We start from the raw sequence: 24,377 nt of genomic DNA on the forward strand, positions 1-24,377 counted from the left end.
AGAGAGAGAGAGAAGGAATATGAATGGGTGTGCAAGGGCCTCCAGCCACTGCAAACTCATGATGCATGCACTCCTTTGTGCATCTGGCTTATGTGGGTCCTGGAGAATCAAACCAAGATTCTTTGCTTTTACAGGCAAACACTTTAACCACTAAGCTATTTCTCTAGCCACTCCCCCCCCCCTTTTTTTAATGAGAGAGAGAGAATTGGTGCACAAGGGCATCCAGCCACTGCAACCCAACTCCAGATGCTTATGTCCCCTTGTGCACAAGTGTGACCTTGCACACTCGCATCACTGTGTGTCTGGCTTATGTGGGATCTGGAGAGTCAAACATGGGTCCTTAGGCTCTGCAGGCAAGTGCCTTTAACTACTAAGCCATCTCTCCAACCCCACACTCCATTTTTAAAATATTTTATTATTTTTTTATTTACTTGAGAGAGAATGGGCATGCCAGGGCCTTCAGCTGCTGCAAATGAACTCCAGACACATGTGCCACCTTGTGCATCTGGCTTACATGGGTCCTGAGGAATCGAACCTGGCTCCTTTGGCTTTGTAGGCAAGCACCTTAACCACTAAGCCATCTCTCCAGGCTCAGCTCCAGTTTTCAAAAAAATTATGGATATTGCTGGCTAAAGCTGTCAGTCCTTTCAGACACGGACACAGCTTTGCTAATCCAATATGGCTATTCAGAGGGAGAATCTTCCCAGAAAATCCAGATGAAATTGATTTTAAAAGTGACTGAAACCGGGCGTGGTGGCGCATACCTTTAATCCCAGCACTCGGGAGGAAGAGGTAGGAGGATTGCCATGAGTTTGAGGCCACCCTGAGACTCCATAGTAAATTCCAGGTCAGCCTGGGCTAGAGCGAGACCCTACCTCGAAAAACCAAAAAAAAAAAAAGTGACTGAAAGCTGGGCCTGGTGTTCCAGGCTTACAATTCTACCTCCTTAGGCAGGCAAAGAAGGACTCTATCTAGCCCAGTCTGACCTGGAATTCACTATGTAGTCTCAGGGTGGCCTTGAACTCACGGTGACCCTTTTACCTCTGCCTCCAGAATGCTGGAAGTGGTGTGCGCCACCATACCTGGCTAGGAAACTAAAAAAAAAAAGCCAGGCATGGTGGCAGATGCCTTTAATCCCAGCATTTGGAAGGCAGAGGTAGGAGGATTGCTGTGAGTTCGAGGCCATCCTGAGACTACATAATGAATTCTAGGTCAGCCTGGGCCAGATAAGACCCTACCTCGAGAAAAAAAAAGTTAAGAGGACTGGGCCTTTAATCCCAGCACTGGGGAGGCAGAGGTAGGAGGATCACTGAGAGTTCAAGGCCACCCTGAGACTACATAGTGAATTCCAGGTCAACCTAGGCTAGAGCAAGACCTTACCTTGAGCCCTCCTCCCAACCCCCCCAAAGGAGGACTGGGAACAGAACTCAGTGGTGAAATGCTCACTTAGCATGTGTGAGAACCTAGGTTTAATAACCAGTACATCATTTAAAATAAATAAGCCAGGTATGGTGGCACATACCTTTAATTCCAATACTCAGGAGGCAGAGGTAAGAGGATCGCTATGAGTTCAAGGCCAGTCTGAAACTACATAGTGAGTTCCAGGTCAGCCTGGGCTAGAGCCAGATACTACCTAAAAATAAATAAAAAAATAAAAACAGGCTGGAGAGGTGGCTAAGTGGTTATAGTCACTTGTCTGCAAAGCCTGCCTGTCTGGGTCCCATGTCCCAGTACCCATGTAAAACCAGATGCATGAAGTGGGACGTGTCTGGAGTTCACTTGTAATGGCAAGAAGCCCCAACATGTCCATTCTCATTCTCTCAAATAAACATTTCTAGGGACTGGAGAGATGGCTTAGCGGTTAAGGTGTTTGCCTGCAAAGCCAAAGGACCTCGGTTCAATTCCTCAGGACCCACATAAGCCAGATGCACAAGGTGGCATATGCATCTGGAGTTCATTTGCAGTGGCTAGAGGCTCTAACGTACCCATTCTCTCCCTCTCTCTCTCTCTGTGTGTCTCAAATAAATAAATATTTAAAAATAAATAAAAATAAACATTTCTAGAAGCCAGCGTTCTCACAACAGCACTGGGAATCAGTAAGCTGATGACGCATGTTGCTGTGCTGCTGAAATTGATGGTAGGAGGTCTGATGAGCAGAAAGTCTCAACTATGAAAACCCCCAGTCTAGGTCCAGTCATAAGAGCTTCTCCAAATCCAGCATGTGACAGATCATGAGACTCCAGCTCAGTCAACTAGACTACACCCCCAAGCTTCCTTTTCTCCCATAAACAGATGTGGGGAAAGAGGGACCTTGGGACAGAAAACAGTCAGTCAAGGAATCTAGATGTAGTTCCTAGCTGGATTCTACGTAGACGCCCTCAAGACTTGTGCCTCTAGACTGTGAACCGCATGGGCATGGAGGAAATGAAAAGTTCTCAGTCCCTTGCTCCTTTTAACCCAAGTACACAAAGGCATTCAGAGGCACCATATGACTTCTAGTCCCCCTCTGGCCACCCTCTGAGGAACACCCCTACTCCACAGTGACCAGACTTCTCTGCTGCTCTTACTCACTGTGTGTCAGGATCAGGAGGACCTTAAGAAGGGTGACTCATCAGGGCCCTGTGACTTCTGATTCCTGAAGTGAAGACACAGGACACACATGAGGCATTATGTCTGTATGTTATGAGCTCAAATTAATGGATTCTCAGTTGGAGGTGTCGGTTGTTTATGATGTGGAATAATGAAGCCGCAATCAAGATCACACAACACAAGATGTTTTACAAAAGGAAAAAAATACTTTGTTTTAAAATCTTTGCTACATATCATTATGTTTGCCACTGTAAGGCTTAGCAGAGGCCGGCAATACAGAAATGGCCAACAGGAACACAAAAGAAAACAATCAAAAGTAAAACCCTGAAGGAAAAGCAGAAACAAAATCCCCAGAGCATCTTCTCCCTCCCTTCCCCTTCCTCTGAAGCCCTATGTTAACTGTACATTATAGTCCCAATCACATTTAAAAACAAGTTGATTATTAAAAAACAAATATTCCATTGGAAACTCAACCTTTTGGTTTCGTAAATTGTGATATAAATATATATATATATGTATACTGTATGTGTGCACATAGAATAAAAAAATAAATTGTCTCCTTTTCCATTCCACAACCTGGCACCAGACTGTAGTGAGAACAGCGGGAAAACTAGTACGTGAAATTCCCTCAGCTTCCCCAAGGCTGCCTGTGCTCCTCAGTCACTTATGAATACACTTCATGTCTTTTCCACATTAATTCAGTCTTGCATTTACATACTGGCAGGAGCCAATAAAAAAAAGGCTGATATGAGAGACTTACCTGAGGAGGGTGGAGGGCGAGAGCAGTGACCTGTACCCACGTTTCTATGGCTATAATCACTAAGTGACCCTGTACGATGGGCGTCCATGTCCCGTCTAACACACACAATGGTATTTGTGCTCCGAAGCAAAACCCAACCTAAGGATTGGGAAAGGAGCAAAGAGAGAAAGAACTACAGACCTAGGAAAGACCTAAATCTGCTTTTTTGCTGATGGGATATTTAAAGGTAGGACCAAGAAGGCTTCTGCGCCGGAGCCCTCTGTATTTGGCTTACACCCCAGCACTGAAGACCTTCCTGGGCATTGCTAGTCCAAGAAGTTGAGTTTCCATGTACAAATGACCTCTCCAGGATACATCATATGAGACTGACAGAAAAATACAGCATTATCTTTATGGCCAAATCTGGGATTTCTGAAAGTATTGACCCAGCCAGCCCATTCTGGTAATGCTTACAGATCTTCCAGATGAGGAGAGAGCACCAAAAAGCACGAAGAGTCCAGCTTGACCACGGAATATGGCCACTAAGACGCCAGCCCTATCAACAGAAGACTTTAGGTATTTGCCTACAGGTGCACTTTGGCTGGGCACAGCTTTAAGTGCAGCAAAGACTGGATTTAAACACTCTTTGGCTGCAATATTAAGTGGAAAATGCCTGGAAGAGTTAACTCCTTGGGACTCTTTGAGGAGCACAGAGAAAGATAAAGGATAAAATCTGGGACAATCTTTGCATAAACTCCCTAATAGGGAGAAAGAAAAGAATGCAAGAACGCACACGTGTGCATGGGTGCACACAAATACACACACACAGTCACACACACACACATACACAAATGCAAACACTCTCTCTCTCACACATGCTTCTGTCCAGGGGAACTGCTCCCAGGTAACAGAAAGAGCCTAAACTCACTTCCCAAAACCCCATATATACCTATCATGATTCCCAGCCCTCAAATATGAGGACATTTCTCCTCTCTTCCACTCTTCTCAGAACTTCTTTACCCAAACAAGCTGCAGTATCCAAGGCAAACAGCGGAGGTCAGTTTCTTCTGCCTGTTGACGCAGGCACAAACGAGTGCTGTCAACTCATTCTTCCGGTCAGGAGACATGAGGAGAGGCATGCTAACCTCACTAGCCTCAACTTTTCAGAGGGGCCTGAAAGCCTGGGAGACTGATTTACTTTCTTCCAGAATTACCTCAGAGAGGCAAGGGATGGAGGCTGGGGAAGTTCCAGGAGGGAAAGGGGAACCTGTCAGGGGTGAGGGAAGGGAAGGGAGATGATCTTTTTATTCTGTTCCAAAAGATTTGCTTTTAAAAAAAAAAAGGAAATTTTCTCCCCCACCCCTTGTCCTCACCCCAACAGTTCTATTCTGAGAAGGAGGGAAACATGGTTAGATCAGGAAATTCTTCATTGTTGTAGGTGTTGCTCTGCTCTCCCAGCATGGACAGCATTTCCTAATGAGAGACAAAGATGAAGTGGGGTCACATACCCTTACATTTACTGAGTTACCTCTCAACATTCCCTAGCACCACCATTCCTGAACCCAATCTTTAGTTAGCTCTCTCAATCTTCCTTATTTCCAAGATCTCTGACTCCTTTACATCACAGACTTTTATCCCTAGTTCCTTCTACTGTTTCTTCCTATAATTCCATATTGCCCCCCTTTCTAAACATTGCTAGTTTCAAAAGGAGAAAATCTGCTTTCCACATTTCATTTACCCCTTATATATGGAATATGTCTTATCCTATTTCCTTTTTTTTGTTGTTGTTGTTTGTCTTTTGTTTTTCTGAGGTAGGGTCTCACTCTAGCCCAGGCTGACCTGGAATTCACTATGTAATCTCAGGCTGGCCTTGTACTCATGGCGATCCTCCTACATCTGCCTCCTGAGTGCTGTGCACCCCCCCCCCCCAGCCTTATCCTACTTTAATTTTTTTTAGACAGGAAAAGAGAGAGAGAGAAAGAAAGAATGGGCACACCAGGGCCTCCAGCCACTGCAAATGAACTCCAGATGCATGTGTCACCATGTGCAACTGGTTTACATGGGACCTGGAGAATCAAACCTGGGTCCTTAGGCTTTGCAGGCAAGAGCCTTAACGATTAAGCCATCTTGCCAGCCTCCTTGTCCTATGTTTTGTTTTGGTTTTGGTTTTCGAGGTAGGGTCTCACTCTAGCCCAGGCTGACCTGGAATTAACTTTAGAGTCTCAGGGTGGCCTCAAACTCACAGTGATCCTCCTACCTCTGTCTCCTGAGTGCTGGGATTAAAAGACCACTCCACTACACCTGGCTTAAATAGATCCTTAAAGTTATCATCAGTATGTTCTATTTCATATATTTAAAAAATATTTATCTGCAAGCAGAAAAAGACAGAGAGAGAAGGAATGAGTATATGGGCATGCCACAGCATCCAGCAAACAAACTCTAGATGCATGATCCACTTTGGCTTTCCATGGGGACTGAGGAATTGAACCTGGGTTGTTAAGCTGTGCAGGCAAACACCTTAAGTGCTGAGCCATCTCTCCAGCCCTCATACACTTTTTATTTTATTTATTTATTATTTTTTTCCAAGGTAGGCAATATGCCTTTAATGCCAGTACTTGGGAGGCACAGGTAGGAGGATCGCCATGAGTTCAAGGCCACCCTGAGACTACATAGTGAATTTCAGGTCAGACTGAGCTAGAGCGAAACCCTACCTAGAAAAACCAAAACAGTGTATGTGTGTGTGTATCTTTGTATTTTATTTGAGAGAGAGAAAGGTGGAGAGAGAGAAGGGTATGCCAGGGCCTCCAGTGATTTTGCAAACAAAGTGCAGATACATGAACCACCTTGAACATCTGTCTTACGTGGGTACTAGGGAATTGAACCTGGGTCCTCAGGCTTCACAGGCATGTGCCTTAAGCACCAAGAATCTATCCACTCCTCATATACTTTTATAAACTGTCTTATTTTAAGGCCAAAGTTGTTGTGAAATAACAATATGAATGAACTAATACAGCTTTCTTTGCCATCCATACATTACTTCACTCAATTTTTTCTAGTCTGCTAAAAGGTATGCATCATACTAAGTTCATAATCTCTTGAATTACTAACATTTATCTCCACATATCCTTTCTCTTTTTTTTTTTTTCAACATATCTCAAATGACACCTTAGTTCAGGCATTCTTCTTTTATCTATCTTTTCCCTGATCTTACTTTTCCTAATTTTGAATTTTCTAAGGTCTATCCTCTCACCTGGAAAACTTCAGGCTGGCTAGGTGGTTGTGCTGACGTTTGCTGAACATGTTGCTCACCAGAACCTGACCGATGATGAGCCTGCTGGCCTTGCCACTGTGGCCAGACACCCACACCCTCTGCTGTCCGGGTCTGGAACTGTCCTACAGTCTGTCCAGTCTCAGGAGCTAGAAATAAAGCAAGAATTCAACTTCAGCCGGGCGTGGTGGCGCACGCTTTTAATCCCAGCACTTGGGAGGCAGAGGTAGGAGGATCGCCATGAGTTCAAGGCCACCCTAACACTACATAGTGAGTTCCAGGTCAGCCTTGGCTAGAGTGAGACTCTACCTCAAAATCTGGAAAAAAAAAAAAAAATTCAATTTCAACCTAGCAATTCTAATGGAAAAGAGAAACTGTGACACAGCTGTATGTCAGTAATTTTTATGGTCTCTTTGTCCTCCTCTCTATTAATCAATGCCTCTTCTACTTCAAAGGCCAGTTATCAAATTAATATTCTTAAATATTTTTATTTATTTGCTAAGCCAGGCATGGTGGTGCACGCCTTTAATCCCAGCACTCGGGAGGCAGAGGTATGAGGGTCGCCATACGTTCAAGGCCACTCTGAGACTACATAGTGAATTCCAGGTCAGCCTGGGCTAGAGTGAGACCTTACCTCTAACGACCCCCCCCCAAATATATGTGTGTGTATGTGTGTGTGTATTTCTATTTACTTGCAAGTGTGTGTGGGGGGCACACCAGGGCCTCTTGCAGCTGCAAATGAACTCCAGACGTGTGTGTCATTTTGCATAATTAGGTTAGTGCAGTCATGACACAGGCAAACAATTTTAACTATGAGATCCTTTCTCTTTAGTAGTTTGATTTTCCTGGTACTGTTTCTGGTTTGAACTTACCAAAGCTGGATCCACGACTGGTAAGATTAGGGTAGGCAGTGGCACCAGGTGATGCGGTGGGAGCACCAGGAAGAGCCGCAGTACTGAAGGAGGATGGAGTCTGAAAGTTACCCACAGCAAACTGGGAAGACCGAGTCTTGGCTGTAGCCTGGGTTGCCACTTGCTGAAGGACGGAGGGAAGAGAGTGGAGAGCCACCGGTGAAGCATGCACAGTGTTACGCGCTAGGTCAGGGAGACTCCGTGCTCTACGAACCGTGGTGTTCTTCTGAACCCAGCATCACAGCACTTCCCAAATACAAACTTCTGCTGCTTAGCCCCCACCGCTCCTAAACGTATTTTCTAGGTACCCAAGAAAAAAGTGGCAAAATCAGCCGGGCGTGGTGGTGCACGCCTTTAATCCCAGCACTCGGGAGGCAGAGGTAGGAGGATCGCCGTGAGTTCCAAGGACACCCTGTGACCACACAGTGAATTCCAGGTTAGCCTGAACCAGAGTGAGACTCTACCAAAAAAAAAAGAAAGTGCCAAAATCACAGAACTAGGGGTCTAATAGAAACTGAAAGAACTGGGATTGGGAAAATGGCTCAGTGGTCAAAGGCACTGGCTTCCCAACCCTGCTGGTCAGGGCTCAATTTCCTGCCACCCTACATAAAGCTGAGTACAGAGTGAAGTGCGTGTGCATCCCCTCCCCACGTTCACACACACAAAGATAAGTGAAAGTTCAAACAAAAGAAATTGGAAGCCGCGCTCGGGAGGCAGAGGTAGGAGGACTGCATGAGTTCAAGGCCACTCACAGACTACACAGTGAATTCCAGGTCAGCCTGAGCCAAAGTGAGACCCTACTTTGAAAAACCAAAAAGAACCCCTCCCCCTCAAAGAAAAGAAATGGGAAGAACTACACACATTTTATAAACAGTAGAAGGCATCAACATCTCTCTGAACTGTTCCAGTTTCAGCACACAGGATGCGGAAGCAAGCACAACTCCCACCTCCTTTGAGACGGGCTCTCAGACCCTCTTACTGACTTGCCACTGCGATGGCCAGTCCAGCCAAAACCTGTTCAACTTGTTTTGCATGTGCAATTTTGGCTTAAAGTAAATATGTGAAAGCCATGAACTCTAATGAGGTTTTTGGATTATCTGGGACATTTTAATTATCTGGGTGCATGCGACAAACATGAAAGTTACAAGGTGGAGGATGGAAGATGGTATCAAAGATAATCACATACAGGAAAAAAAATGAACCTGCATACACACACACACACACCACAAAAAGAGTACGCAGTGTCAGACAAATGAGGAGCATTACCTGCGCAGAGAAGCCCGGGCGAGTGCTAGGGGGCCAAGCTGGGGCTGCTCCCTGCGGAGGATTGGAGTGGCGAGAAATCTGGGCCAACATCTGCCCTGCAGAAGACGGTGGCTGGACAATGGTTACAGAAGGGGTGAGACCACTGTTCCTAGGAGTAAACAAATAGAGGAAAGGGTTAATACATGAATTCATCACCAAAGCTACGAATCAAAGGACAACCTAATGCTACACCTGATCCCTCTGACTTCCTTGGAGTTAAGGAAAACGTGAAAACCACAAGAAAGACAGGCCCGTAGGGACCACACGGAGCCTGGAACATGGCACCCGGTGCACAACCAGGAGGAAGCCAGGCGGCTTCTCGGAGTCCCACAAGCGCTACTCCTTTGTCTGGAGCAACCAGAGGAAGCAAGGCAAGACTGAAACCTCGGGGCCCTGCAAAGCAGCACGCGTAAGGCTCACCTGAAGCTCTCTGCCGGCCGGGGCGTAGGAGGAAATGAGCTGCCTTGGGAGAATAGCTGCTGGGTGGCAGGGACAGTGCTGGAGGAGATGCCTTTACTCTGATCTGAAGACCAAAAGGAGTCGGGGGAGGGCCAGTCAGGGGCAGTAGTATAGTGTTTAATAAATTCCTGTTTACCCATGAAGTATTGCAATTTTAGTGAAAATATGCTGCAGTGTTGCTGATTAGGAAGTAGCCAGCCTAAATGAGAAACTAAAAGGAGACTGAGGAAGAAGCATACCTGTGCTGATGTTGGAATATATTTCGGAAAATCTTGGATCTCTATCCTGGGAAAATAGACCGTCTGACTTCTCAAGGGGTTTGCTGTGTTCTGGTCCAGTGGCTGTTACACTCTGGACAGAAACCTATGGTACAAAATGAAAAAAAAAAAGGGAGGCTGGAGAGATGGCTTAGTGGTTAAGGCACTTGCCTGCAAAGCCAAAGGACCCAGGTTCAATTCCCCAGGACCTATGTAAGTCAAATACATAGTGGCGCATGTGTCTGAAGTTCATTTGTTGTGGCTGGAGGCCCTGGCGTGCCCGTTCTTTGTCTGTTTCTCTCTCAAATAAACACCACATAGTGAATTCCAGGTTAGCCTTGACTAGAATGAGACCCTATTTCAAAAAACAAAAAAAAAATCATTTATATTCTCACTTGGAGATAATTTTTAAGAAACCAACCACTCTCTAATGTGACTGGAGGTCCCCCACATGGGAGGGAATACATCCCTGATACTGAAAACTTAAAACAGGGGTAGTCATGAGCCCTAGGGATGTAATGTCTGCTGCTGTCTGGCTAAATGTATATACTATGCTCACCTAACTGCCCATTCCCTTATATTAACGCTACTCTCACTTTTGGTTAGAGAACCTTCTTCAGATGGCAGTGACCTTGGGATGACTCAGAAGGCATCATGGTGCTGGAAAGAAGTGACAGGAGTGCTCAGCACTGCAATATCTGTATCACACCTTCCAAGGCTCAGGGTCTATTGCAGAAGAGGTGGCAGAAAGAATGTGAGAGCCAAAGGAAGGGTAGGACTCCTTACTATGTGCTCTTCCAGACACAAAATGACCTGGACATCCATGACCCCACAGTGCCTGACACTACCTACATAAGACCATCATAATAGGAGGAAAAGATCATGACATCAAAATAAAAGAGGGACTGATTGAGATGGGGAGGGGATATGATGGAGAGTGGAGTTTCAAAGGGGAAAGTGGGGGGGGGTTACGGTGGGATATTGTTTACAATTATGGAAGTTGTCAATTAAAAAAAAAAGAGTGAGTCCCAGGTCACTCTGGACTGGAGTGAGACCCTGCCTCAAATAAAATAATAATAATAATAAAAAAAAAACATTAGAAAAAAGAAAAGAAAAGAAAAGAAAAAGCTTCCTGTCTCCTTCAAAGAACACACACACCCTCACCTGGGAATGGTTATAGCTGACCAGTCCATCTCTTCCTGGTGCCATGTCCAATTCTGTTTGTTGTTGCTGCTGCCTGTATGTCAAAGATCAGTAAGGAGAGAAGTGATAAAAATAATAATAATTTAACAAAGACTTTGGAAAAAACACCTCAAAAAATAAATCACAGAGCTGGAGAGATGGCTCAGCAGTTAAGGTGCTTATATGCAAAGCCTAATAACCCAGGTTGGATTCCCCAGGACCCACATAAAGCCAGGTGCACAGTGGTGTGTGTGTCTGGAGTTCATCTGCAGTGGCTGGAGGACCTGATGTGCCCATTCTCTTTCTTGCCTCTCTATCTCTGCTTGCAAATAAATACATACAAATATTTTTAAGAATATAGCAGGGTGTGGTGGTGCATGTCTTTAATCCCAGCACTTGGGAGGCGGAGGTAGGAGGATTGCTGTGAGGCCAGCCTGGGCTAGAGGGAGACCCTACCTCGAAAAACCAAAGAAAAAAAAAAAAACACCACCAACAAAAAATATCTACCAAAACCACGGATAGCCGCACACCACTAGCCTCTGGCTAACTACTGCTCAAAAGACAGCTACTTTGCCATGTCTTACCTGGCCGCCAGCTGCCCTGAGCCCATCTCTAGGGGTGAACTAGCTGTGGGACCTAGCTGTGTCCTCTGCATTGTGCTGGACAGTGTAGGCCGGGGCTCCTGGCTAGAGTTCCTAAGAAAATAAATAAGAACAGAGAGAACAGGAATGACTGTACAGTAAGTTTCACACATTCACCTGTAGGTAGGCAATCAGTCATTAATAGTTATTTAAGTTTCATCCCATAGGGGACCTCAGTTTAAGCAAAATCATAGGTTAAAAAACTGGAACAACATTTACTATAAACATTATCAGACTGGAGAGATGGCTCAGCAGCAGTTAAGTGTGCTTGTTGGCAAAGCCTGATTCAATCCCCAGGTTCAATCTCCAAGGACACACGTGAAGCCAAGTGCGGAGTAGCACATGCATCTGGTTTGTCTGCACTGGTGGCAGGCCCTGCCGCACCCATCTCTCTCTCTCTCTCTCTTCTATTCCCCCTCCCTCTGCTTGCAAATAAATAATATATAAATATATGAAAAAATAAAAAAAGCCAGGTGTGGTACCACACGCCTTTAATCACTCAGGAAGCAGAGGTAGGAGGATCACCTTAAGTTTGAGGCCACCCTGAGACTACATAGTAAATCCCAGGTCAGCCTGGGCTAGAGTGAGACACTACCTTGAAATCAAACAAAAATATTTTTAAAAATTAACAAGCTGAGCATGGTGGCACACATCTTTAATCCCAACACCTGGAGACAGGCTGAGGTAGTAGGTTCACTATGAGTTGAGGCCAGACTGGGCTACAGAGTGCGTTCCAGGTCACCTTGATCTAGAGTAAGGCTCTGCCTCAAAAAAAAAAAAGAATTACCAAAGACTATCTGGAGTTGAAAATTTTTTAACCTTTATTCTATAGTTTCTGATACCCTGCAAATCTAGCAGCTAGAAGGAACAGGCAGGACTGCAAGCTCAAGGCCAGCTTGTGTTACATAGTAAGACCTAGTCTCAAAAACAAACTATAGCAAGACCTTACCTCAAAAAAATAAAAATAAAAAGCAACAAAACAAAGCAGCTGAGCACCATGAGTTCGAAGCCAGCCTGAGCTAGAGTGAGACCCTAGCTTGAAATCCTCCCACCCCCCAAAAAAAAAACCCAGTGTAACAAATCTCAAAATTTAAGCAAGAAGCTGGAGAGATGGCTCAGCAGTTAAAAGTGCTTACTTGCAGAGTGTAACAGCAGAGGCTGAATTCCCCAGTACCCAGGTAGAGCCAGATACATGAAGCGGAGCATGCGGATGGAGCTCAAGTGTAGAGACAAGAGGCCCTGGTGTGCCCACTGCCAGCCCTTCTCTCTCTCTCTCTCTCTCTCTCTACTTGCAAATAAATAAAAATTTTAGCAAAATGGAAACACAAAATAACAGTGGTTATGTAACCAAAAGATGTAAAATTGAAAAAAACTTCAATAGCCAAGTATAATTGAATCCTAAGTCAATAAAAACTTCTGAGCTGTAGAGATGTTTCAGTGGATAAAGGTGCTTGCTTGCAAAGCCTGCCAGCTTGAGTTCAATTCCTCAGTACCCACTTAAAGCCAGATGTACAAAGTGACACGTGTCTGGAGTTTTTTGCAGCAGCAAGAGGCCCTGGAACGCCTATATTCTCCTTCCTAAGTAAATAAAAATGTATTTTAAAAATGGAAATTGACAAAGAAAAAAAGAAATACAAATAAAATAAAAATAAAAATAAATGGAAATTGGCTGGGCGTGGTTACAGATACCTTTAATCCCAGCATTTAGGAGGCTGAGGCAAGAGTACTGTTGTGAGTTTCCGACCAGTCTGAGGTTACATAGTGACCTCCAGGTCAGCCTAGGCTACAGTGAGACCCTACCTCAAAAAACCAAAAGTAAATAAATAAATGGATGATAAGATTAAAAAAATAAAATAAAAACTTCTAACAACTGAGTTTTATTGTTAGCAAAAATTAAAGATTGAGCCAGGCATGGTGATACACGCCTTCAATCCCAGCACTCAGGAGGCAGACACAGAAGGATCACTGTGAGTTCAAGGCTACCCTGAGACTACACAATGAATTCCAGATCTGCCTGGACTATAGTGAGTCCCTACCTAGAGAAAAAAGGGGGACTGGAGAGATGGCTTAGCAGTTAAGGTGCTTGCCTGCAAACCCTCAGGACTGAAGTTGGATTCCCCAGAACCCATGTAACCCAGATGCACAAGGTGGCACATGCACACAAGGTCACGTCTGCACACAAGGTGGTGCACATGTCTGGAGTTTGAGTGCAGTGGCTAAAGGCTCTGGCGTGCCAATTCTTTCCTTCCTTCTCCCCCCTTGCTCTCTCTCCTAAAGAAATAAAACCACAAAAACATTTTTTTTTTTACAGCACTCAGGAGGCAGAGGTAGGAGGATCGCCATGAGTTCGAGGCCACCTGGACACTACATAGTGAATTCCAGGTTAGCCTGGCCTAGAGTAAAACCCTACCTTGAAAAACAAAAAACAACAACAACAACAAAAAAGAGCCAATCCCACAGAACCAGCTTCTATTGTAAAAAGTACCTTACAATTGACACACAAAAAAGACAAAGAAAAGCAAGCACTGAAAAAGGATGCAGAGATACAAGAATATCCATATACTGTGAGTGAAAACATTAAAAGAAAATGTTTAGGGCTGGAAAGATGGCTTAGGGTGAAAGCACTTGCCTGCAAAGTTAAAGAACCCAGGTTCGATCCCCAAGACCAATACACGCCAAATGTACAAGAGGCACATGCATCTGGAGTTTAAGTGGGCAAAGGCCCTGGTGCATACACCCATTCTCATTCTCTCTCTCTCTCTCTTCCTCTCCCCCTCCCTCCCTCCCTGTTTCTCTTCCCCCCTCAAATAAACAAATAAAAATTAAAAAAAAATTAAAGCCGTCTGTGGTGGCGCGCGCCTTTAAACCCATCACTTGGGAGGCAGAGGTTTTGCCATGAGTTTGAGGCCACCCTGAGACTACATAGTGAATTTCAGGGCCACCTGAGCCAGAGTGAGACCCTATCTCAAAAAAGCAAATTAAAAAAAAAAATTTTTTAAAATGCTTAGCAAAGTCAGGCATGGTGGTGCACGCCTTTGATCCCAGCACTCAGGAGGCAGAGGTAGGAGGATCACCATGAGTTCAAGGCCACCCTGAGATTACACAGTGAATTCCAGGTCAGCTTGGACTAGAGTGAAACCCTACCTCAAAAAAGAAAAAAAAAAAAAGTTCAGCCGATAGTTTGCTTAATATTTATGGCATAGCACAGAAGTACGGTGCTACCCAGGAATTCTCTTCCTGGATATATGCCAAGGATAATAAAAACAGATATCCACACAAGACTAGCACAGGAAAGCTTGTGTGTGTGAATGCGCACACCCCATGGGCGTTGGGTGGGAGGGGGGAGGGAGGGGAGGAGGGAAACTGAAGGGTACATACTTCACACTGGTGTTGGTACAGATGACATACTCAATTTCATCTGAATATGGGTTCTGGAAAGTAAAGGAGCTGGTTCTCATCCAGAGCCATTCTCGGTTCTTAGATCGAAATCGGAACATGACAGACAGCACCTGGCCTTTTAACTTCACCACCTGAAAGGGTTTTCATGCCATCAATGGACTTCAAAAATTTTCAGTGAAAATTAAATAACAATCTTCCCATGTCTACAACTTGACGAATGTGGTGCTGTCCTGGAGGCACCGCTCTCTTCCAACGCTAAAGCAGACGGAGGCGGCTGGGGAGACGCCTCAGCGGTCAGAGGCACTTGATTAAAAAGCCTGCCTGGCTGGGCTTGATTCTCCAGGACCCACATAAAGCCAGACGCACAAAGTGGCACATGCATATGGAGTTCATATGCAGTGGCAAGAGGCCCTGATGCGCCCATACACTCTCTCTCCTCACAAATAGATAAAATATTTTTAAAAAACTGAAAAGAAAATTAAGGCAGAAGTTTACTTAACACATTTCTTCCCAGAGCTCCAAACTATACGACCAAACTAGTCAAACAAGAATAGCAATTATTTCCAGGAAAGAAAGATTGTTTTCTCACTTCCCTTGAAAAGTTGTCATAGATACGCGTTTTGCAAGTGCACACCGGAAATCTGGGTTTGATGACTCTGGGTATGTTCTACATACTGCTTTTTAATACTAGCCTCTCCTCCCAAACTTGGTAACTTCTGTTTCCATAGTACCCATGGAGGTAGCCTTCATTTTGTTTTACAGTTTTAAAATAAGTGATTTTCAGATTACTTTAGATTTGACTCTCATTAAATAGAAATTAAACTTTTGACTCTTCTTTCCTAATATTGAAGAATAACAAGAGTAGCAATGAACATTCATTTTATGATTAGGTGACAAGCAAACTGCACTATGTATGTCTTAATTGCATTATCTTAAACATAACCTTCCCAATAAACCACTACAAGTTAAGCATTATTTTTATCCACTAGATTTTGTTTTGTTTTGTTTTTTCAAGGTAGGGTCTCCCACTAGTCCAGGCCATTATGTAGTCTCGGGGTAGCCTTGAACTCACGGCGATCCTGCTACTACTACCTCTGCCTCCCGAGTGCTGGGATTAAAGGCATGCGCCACCACGGACAGTTTCCACTGGATTTTTTACAAAGCCACCTTACCTGGGTTATTCACTGCATTTTAAGGACACTACTGAAACTTAAATAGGTAAATCACAAGCTGGGTGTGGTGGCACAGAGCAAAATCTCATACTCAGGAAGCACAGGTAGGAGGATCACTGTGAGTTCAAGGCCACCCTGAGACTACATAGCAAATTCCAGGTCAGCCTGGTCCAGAGTGAGACCCTACCTCGAAACAAAACAAAAAACCTCAAAGAAAAGGTTAATTAATGTTTATAACTTAAAGTAAGAGCTGTTATCTAAGACAAGGTATGTTCAGGAGCTCGGGCTTATGCTGGGCGTGGTGGCGCACGTCTTTGATCCTAGCAATGGGAGGCAGAGGTAGGAGGATCACCATGAGTTCCAAGCCAGCCTGAGAGTACACAGTGAATTCCAGGTCAGCCTGGGCTAGAGTAAGACCCTACCTCGGGAGAAAAAAAAATTACAATTAACCCTTAACAATTGAGTTAACTTCCAATTACCAATAAAAGAAATCTGAAACAGATCAGCAAAGCCTGCCATATTTTAACTACTTTGAAGCCCATTCCTTGGACACAACCAGTTACATTCAGGCAGTAAGTACCAAAGCCCAGGAGAAATGTCTGGACATTATCTATAGCATCAAATTACCATCTTTTTATGTTTCTTAAAAATGTAAGTATGAAGAAAACTGTGGTGCCTGTCGCAGTTTAACTGATCAGTGATCAGTGACTTAACAGCGATGAACATGAGAGATGTCTTCAGACCCAGACCAGGAAAAAAGTTACCTGTTGGAAGCTGTCTCTTAGAAGCTGCTGGTCTTCGGGATGACAAAATTCTACAATATTCTTTCCTAAGAGTTCCTAGATGGGAGAAAGCAAAGTAAGTTCCACTTTTATAATCAGCTAATATGTCTTGCTTAGCAGATGGAGACTAGGATTTTATTTCTTCTCTCTTTATTGTAAGATTGCAGGGAAAAAAAATAAAAGGTGGGGCTGGAGAGAAGGCTCCGTGGTCAAAGTCACTTGCATAGCCTGACAGCTTGGGTTTGATTTCCAAGGACCCACATAAAACCAGATGTACAAAGTGGTATATGTATCTGGAGTTTATTTTCAGCAGCAAGAGGCCCTAGCATATTCATTCTCTCTCAAGTAATTTTTTTTTAATTTTTGTTTTTTTATTTGAGAGTGACAGAGAAAGAGGCAGAGAGAGAGAGAGAGAGAGAGAGAATGGGCGTGCCAGGGCCTCCAGCCACTGCAAACGAACTCCAGACGCGTGCGCCCCCTTGTGCATCTGGCTAACGTGGGTCCTGGGGAATCATGCCTCGAACCAGGGTCCTTAGGCTTCACAGGCAAGCGCTTAACCGCTAAGCCATCTCTCCAGCCCGTAATTTTTTTTTTTTTTTAAGTGTAAAAGGGGCTGGGGAGATGACTCAGTGGTTAAAGGTGCTTTCATATAAAGACGGCCAGCCTGGGTTTGACTCCCCAGTTAAGCACATAAACCCAGACTTGTAAAGTGGCACATGCGGGGCTGGAGAGACGGCTCAGCAGTTAAGACACTTGCCTGCAAAGCCTAAGGACTCAGATGCGATTTCCCAGCGCCCATATAAACCAGATGCACAAGGTGGCATATGCTTCCGGAGTCCTCTGCAGTAGCTAGAGGCCCTGATGTGCCCATTCTCTGTCATACAAAAAAAAGTTCTGTGATTTTTTTTTTTTTAAATGGCACATGTATCTAGTATGTATTTAAACCAGCAAGAGACCTTGGGAGTATCCATATACAAAATATTCAATATACATACATTCAAAAGAGTTAACTAAAAAAATTTTTAATCCTTTTTTGTTTTTTCAATGTAGGGTCTCACTCTAGCACAGTCTGACCTGGAATTCACTATGAAGTCTCACAGTGGCCTCAAACTCATGGCACTCCTCATACCTCTGCTTCCCAAGTGCTAGGATTAAAGGTGTGTGCCCAGCTGCAAAAATATTTAATTTTATTTAGTATTTTTATTCAAGAAAACAGAAAGAGGCAGAAAGAGAAAGAGAGAGAGTATGGGTGCACCAGGGGCCCCTGCTACTACAAAAAAACTCCAAACCCATCCAGGTGTCACTTTGTGCATCTGGCTATCCATGGGTACTGGGAAATTGAACCAGGGTCATCATGCTTTGCAAGCAAGCACCTTTTACAGGTGAGTCATCTCTCCAGCCCCAAAACAAAACAAAAGGAAATTTTTTTTTTCAAGGTAGGATCTCACTCTAGCCCAGGCTGATCTGCAATTCACTAAGTAGTCTCAGGGTAGCCTCAAACTCACGGTGATCCTCCTACTTCTGCCTCCTAAGTGGAGGGGTTAAAGGCATAGGCCACCACACCCAGCTAAAAATACTTTTTAAATATTTTATTATTTATTTATTTGACAGAGAAAGAGGGAGCACACGCACGAGAGAGAGGGGGGGGACGGGGGGAGAGGGAGAATATGGGCGCGGCAGGGCCTCCAGCTGCTGCAAATGAACTTCAGACACGTGCGGCACCTTGTGCACCTGGCTAACGTGGGTCCTGGGGAATCGGACTGGGGTCCTTTGGCTTTGCAGGCAAGCGCCTTAAACACTAAGCCATCCCTCCAGCCCTAAAAAATATTTTGTAAGTCTGACTGAAAAACAAAGAAGACAAAACATGACAGAATCAGGTAACAGTTGAATCCTTGCATATTTCCCTTTTTCAGGATATTTTACCTTTTTTGTTTTTGTTGTTCATTTTTATTTATTATTTTTGAGTGTGACAAAGAGAGAAAGAGACAAAGAGAGAGAGAGAGAAAGGGCGCACCAGGGCTTCCAGTCACTGCTAACGAACTCCAGATGCATGTGACCCCTTGTGCATCTGGCTAATGTGGGTCCTGGGGAATCGAGCCTTGAACCGGGGTCCTTAGGCTTCACAGGGAAGGGCTTAACTGCTAAGCCATCTCTCCAGCCCAGGATATTTTACCTTTATTTTAATGGCTTTAACTATAGTTCTCAGGCATCATTTACATTTATAAATCATTCATTCAAAGTGTATAATTTGATGATAAGTAACAAGTTTACAGTTATCAGGGCTTAAGAGATGGCTCAGTGGTTATAGGTGTTAGCTTGTCAAACCTGTAGGCCTGGGTTCGATTCCCCAGTACTCACGTAACAGAGGCACCAAGTAGCACGTTTCTGGAGTTCATTTGCAATGGAGGAGGCCTTGACATGCCCATGTTTTTGTTTGTTTTTTCTGAAGTAGGATCTCACTCTAGCCCAGGCTGACCTGGAATTCACGCTTTAGTCTCAGGGTGGCCTCGAACTAACAGCGATCCTCCTCCCTCTGCCTCCCAACTGCTGAGATTAAAGGTGCCTGGCTGATATGCCCCTATTTATGAGAGAGAGTTTCTTATATTTAATTGAGAGAGTATCATTCTATTTCAAATAATTGTTTGTTTGTTTTCCTTTTTTTTTGTTTTTTTGAGGTAGGGTCTCACTCTGGTCCAGGCTGACCTGGAATTAACTATGTATTCTCAGGGTAGCCCTGAACTCATGGCAATCCTCCTCCTCTGCCTCCCAAGTGCTGAGATTAAAGGTATGCACCACCATACCCAGCTCAAAGAAATATACTTTAAACAAACTATAGTTTGGCTGGAGAGATGGCTTAGTGCCTAAGGCGTTTGCCTACAAAGCCAAAGGACCCAGGTCTGATTCCCCAGGACCCATGTAAGCCAGATGCACAAGGGGGCACATATGTCTGGAGTTCATTCTCAGTGGCTACAGGCCTAGCCACTGGCGTGCCCATCCTCCCTCCCTCTCTCTCTAATAAATAAATAAAATTAAATATATATATATATATATATATATATATATATATATATATATAAAAAATATGTAGGTATCAGGCTGGAGAGATGCCTTAGTGGTTAAGGTGCTTGCCTACGAGGACTAAGGACTGACTCTTCAGATCCCAAGTAAACCAGAGGTGATGCATGGCCAAGGTCGCACATGCACCCAAGGTAAACCACGTGTCTGGAATTTGATTGCCGTGGCTGGAGGCCCTGGTGTGCCAATTCTCCCTCTCTCACTCTTGCTCTCTCACATCTAAAAAGAAAAAAAAAGGCCAGTTTGTTGAACTTGCCTAAAAAAAAATTTTTTGTGTGTTTTTACAGTTATAAAACCAGGTGTGGTGGTGCATGCCTTTAATCCCAGCACTGGTGAGGAGAATCACTGTGAGTTCGAGGCCACCCAGAGACTACATAGTGAATTCCCGGACAGCCTGGACTAGAGTGAGACCCTACCTTGGGGGGAAAAAAAAAAAACAAAAAACTTTACAGTTCCTACTTCTCAATGAGAAACTGATGTCCTTTTTGTCTTTTTACTTTGTCTTTTTTTTTTTTTTTTTTTTTAAGCCAATGTGATGGTACACATCTTTAATCCCAGTATTGGTAGGCAGAGAGAGGTAGGTGGATCACTGTGAGTTTGATGCCACCTTGAGACTACACAGTGATTTACAAGTTAGCCTGGGCTAGAGTGAAACACTACCTTGAAAAAACAAATAAAATAAAATAATAATAAATGATTTTTTTCTTTTACTTTTCCTTTTCTCTTCTGAGAGAAAGAAAACAGGCAAAGAGGCAGATAGAGACAATGGGAGCACAAGGTCTTTCAGGCATGACAAACAAACCCCAGACACATTGTGCTACCTTGTGCATCTGGCTTACATGGATACTAGGGTATTGAACCTGGGTCCTTAGGCTTCACAGGCAAGAGTCTTAACCGCTAAGCCATCTCTCCAGCCCTTGCCTTTTTTACTTTTGCTTTTACTAGACATTTCACAGAAACTGAATCATACAATATGTACTTGTTTGAGTCTGGTTTCTTTTATGTGCATCCCATCTACTGTTTAAGCATTCCCTGACATGGATAGGTCATGTCACAGGTCACGTGTCCACTTACAACATGACAGTGGACATTTGATGCTTCCATTTTCCAGAGCAGTATGTAAGACATATCCAGAGTCATGTTCCCAGAGTTTGAGGCCAGCCTGGAACTACAGAATGATTTTCCAGGTCAGCTTGGGCTAGAGTAAGACCCTACCTAGGGGGGAAAAAAAGGTGTTGAAATAAGGGATTGTCCAAGTTTGTTCTTTATTTTCATAATCATTTTTGTGTGCATGTGGTGTGTGTTTACACATGCTTGTAGGTGTGTAAGTGCATGTGGCAAATGTGTGCATATATACAGTTGTATTGTGTGAGTGCACGTGGCACATGTATGTACATCATGTTTGTATATGTGTGGTTACATGTGCATGCTTCTCCGTGTATGCAGAGGCCAGAGGTCAATGTCCGGTGTCCTAGTCAGTCATTCTCCACTTATTCTTTGAGACAGTCTCACACTGAACCTGGAGCTCACTGGTAAGGCTAGTTAGCCACAAGTCCCAAGGATTTCCTGTCTTCACCCCTTGCATGTTATGTGGGGACCCAAACTCAGGTCCTTAGATGTCACGGTACGCAGTGCACCCACTGAGCCACCCGCATTCTCTCTGTTGACCACCTCACATGGTCACAGCCACAGGTCAAGAGAGCTAACTGACAGGCTGAGGGAGCTCATCACAGTGACGGGTGCTACAGTTGCTTATTTTACGGGTTGCGCCTCCACTGTTAGTTACATAAATTACCCAGATGAAGTGGCCATACCTGCACAATTAATTAAAATGAACAGTTTTCAATATCATCTGCTTTAATGTCAGTGACATAAAATGGATGTCTATTTGCACCAGCTGTTCCCATTTGATTTCACAAACCTGATTTCTCTAGATGGGGTGACAGCCTTGATAAGAAGCTTAAACTGGGCTAGAGAAACGGCTTAGTGGTTAAGTGCTTGCCTGTGAAACCTAAGGACCCCGGTTTGAGGTTCAATTCCCCAGGTCCCACATTAGCCAGATGCACAAGGGGGCGCACGCATCTGGAATTCACCTGCAGTGGCTGGAAGCCCTGGCGCACCCATTCTCTCTCTCTGCCTTTTTCTCTGTCTGTCGCTCTCAAATAAATAAAAATAAACCCAAAAAAATTAAAAAAAAAAAAAAAAGAAGCAGCTTAAACTGAGGAACTGATAATTCTATCAGGATCATCTCATTTTCTGAGCTGGGGCAGACATGCTTTGGGTACCTCTGCAATTACATGGTCGTATAACTTCAACACTGACCCGAGCAGACAGGCCAAGCAGGCAGTGACAGCAGCCTCAGCTCCTCACCTGTGGCTGGTAGCCGACAGTAGCCACACACCGATGATCCACAAAAGTGAATATCCCCTCAATGTTATGTCGGGAGATGAACTCTGTTGGTTGACAAATGTTACTCATGTCTGTACAGTTAGGAGAACTAGTCACCTGAGGACAGAGAGATAAAAATGAGCCAAATAATAACACAATTTACAGGTACATTTCTAATCTCTTCATGGGCAGTTGCAGAGACCTGAGTTTATCAGATTTAGGAATTTCTAAGCATCTCACCCAGAAAGGAAAAAAATCATAGACAGAAAGTTCTACTCCCACAAATGTACTCTTTATGTGAAGTTAGTAAAATAAGAAAATAAATTCAACCTCAAACCCACCTACTTTTATCTGGTTGGCCTGGGTATACTATTCAGATTGGAAAATTATGCTCAAAGATTCAGAGAAAATTACTATATTTATGTAAAGAATAAAAATCATAATCTATTAAAAATCATGTAATGATAAAAGTAAAAGGGCTTTTTTTCTTTTCCTGAGGGACAAGGAAATTAACTAGAAACAGCGTTAGAAAGCTACAATGAGAAAGAGAGGGGAAGCCAAGCACAGTGATGGGTCAGCAGCCCCAGCACTCAACAGATGGGGAAAGACGGTTCACTGAACCCAAAGGTGGAGACCAACCTAGGCAACACTGGGAAATCTCACATCAACACCAACAACAAAAAGAAGAAAAAGTTTCCCCTTTCATGTCTTCAACTTTTGCTGAATCTGAGAGTTTCAAAAGACTACTACATTTCTTTAATTTGGGGGGATTTTATTTGAATTTTTATTAAGAAAATTAATCAGAACAAGTTTTGAAGATTTCTTCTAATTGAAAAGGGATGTAGATGTGGAAAACTTGTACTTGCCTGCAATCTGCCAATGGCCACTAGGCAAAACTTACTCCCCTGGCCCGCCTCAGGGTCGTCATCTGGGAGGGAAACACCTTCAAGAAGGTAAAATGAAAACAGACTTAGAAAGTCCTCAAACTTAAATGTCTTCACAGTAAGATGACTAAAGATTCAAAATACATTGAGGAATGAAGAGGCTATATATAAAAGAACATACTGATAAATGGTAAGGATAAAGGTAAGCAATTAGACACAATTTACCATATGTCAGTACATACATGGAACATGGATTTGGCTGTGTGTGTAATTGTTTTGCTTTTTATGCATGTGTTTGTGTGGATATGGGTGTGCATGTAGAGGTCAGAGGTCAATCTTGACTGTCAAAATGCGGTCTGCATTTTGAGAAAGGTCTATGACTGGCCTGGGGCTCACCCATTATGCTAAACTAACTGGCCAGTGAACCCCAAAGATCTCCCTGTCATTTTTACATGGGTTCTGGGAATCAAACTTAGGTCCTCTGAGTGACCTACCTCCCACCTGTTTTTTTTGTTTTTTTTTCCTTTTGAGACTGGGTTTCATATCATAGTTCAGCCTGGATTTGAATGCCCTTATAACTGATATAACCACAAACTTTAAAAAAAAAAAAAATTGGAGGCTGGAGAGATGGCTTAGTGGTTAAGCACTTGCCTGTGAAGCCTAAGGACCCCAGTTCGAGGCTTGATTTCCCAGGACCCATGTAAGCCAGATGCACAAGGGGCACATGTGCCTGGAGTTCACTTGCAGTGGCTGGAGGCCCTGGCATACCTATTCTCTCTCTTGCTCTCCCTCTCTCTGCCTCTTTCTCTCTCTCTGCCTTCTTCTCCCTCTGTCTGCCACTCTCAAATAAATAAATAAAATAAAAAAATTGGGCTGGAGAGATGGCTTAGCGGTTCAGCGCTTGCCTGTGAAGCCTAAGTACCCCGGTTCGAGGCTCGGTTCCCCAGGTCCCACGTTAGCCAGATGCACAAGGGGGCGCACGCATCTGGAGTTCGTTTGCAGAGGCTGGAAGCCCTGGCGCGCCCATTCTCTCTCTCCGTCTTTCTCTCTGTGTCTGTCGCTCTCAAATAAATAAATAAATAAATAAATAAAATTAAAAAAAATAATAATAAAATAAAATAAAATAAATTGGAGAGATGGCTCAGCAGTTAAAGACGCTTGCAAAGCCTGATGATTTGGTTTGGTTCTCCACCACCCAAATACACACAGACACACAATGGGCAGCGTGTACCTGAAGCTCATTTGCAGTGGCAAGAAACCTTGGCACATCCATACTTTCTCACTGCCTCCTTTTCTCTCACATAAATAAAAATATTTTCTTTAAAA

At 43.9% G+C, this 24,377-nt stretch overlaps 1 protein-coding gene across 2 annotated transcripts in view; it reads right to left on the bottom strand.

Annotated features, from left to right (window-relative positions):
* Positions 1-2,773: 2,773 nt before the first annotated feature.
* The window catches only part of Arnt (aryl hydrocarbon receptor nuclear translocator), a 60,697-nt gene continuing 39,093 nt past the window's right edge, over positions 2,774-24,377 (bottom strand). For both annotated transcript variants that reach the window (XM_045138845.1, XM_045138844.1), the window contains 13 exons: positions 23,034-23,110; positions 22,150-22,284; positions 16,687-16,761; positions 14,730-14,881; positions 11,295-11,405; positions 10,693-10,765; positions 9,511-9,634; positions 9,233-9,335; positions 8,774-8,921; positions 7,469-7,631; positions 6,579-6,745; positions 4,702-4,801; positions 2,774-4,595 (listed from right to left, as the gene is read on the bottom strand). In XM_045138845.1, the coding sequence (XP_044994780.1) occupies positions 4,712-4,801; positions 6,579-6,745; positions 7,469-7,631; positions 8,774-8,921; positions 9,233-9,335; positions 9,511-9,634; positions 10,693-10,765; positions 11,295-11,405; positions 14,730-14,881; positions 16,687-16,761; positions 22,150-22,284; positions 23,034-23,110 (1,418 nt within the window). In that variant the 3' untranslated portion in view covers positions 2,774-4,595; positions 4,702-4,711. The remainder of the gene's footprint in view (positions 4,596-4,701; positions 4,802-6,578; positions 6,746-7,468; positions 7,632-8,773; positions 8,922-9,232; positions 9,336-9,510; positions 9,635-10,692; positions 10,766-11,294; positions 11,406-14,729; positions 14,882-16,686; positions 16,762-22,149; positions 22,285-23,033; positions 23,111-24,377) is intronic.

This window comes from Jaculus jaculus, chromosome 19 (assembly GCF_020740685.1).
Source record: "Jaculus jaculus isolate mJacJac1 chromosome 19, mJacJac1.mat.Y.cur, whole genome shotgun sequence".
In the NCBI taxonomy this organism is placed as follows: domain Eukaryota; kingdom Metazoa; phylum Chordata; class Mammalia; order Rodentia; family Dipodidae; genus Jaculus; species Jaculus jaculus.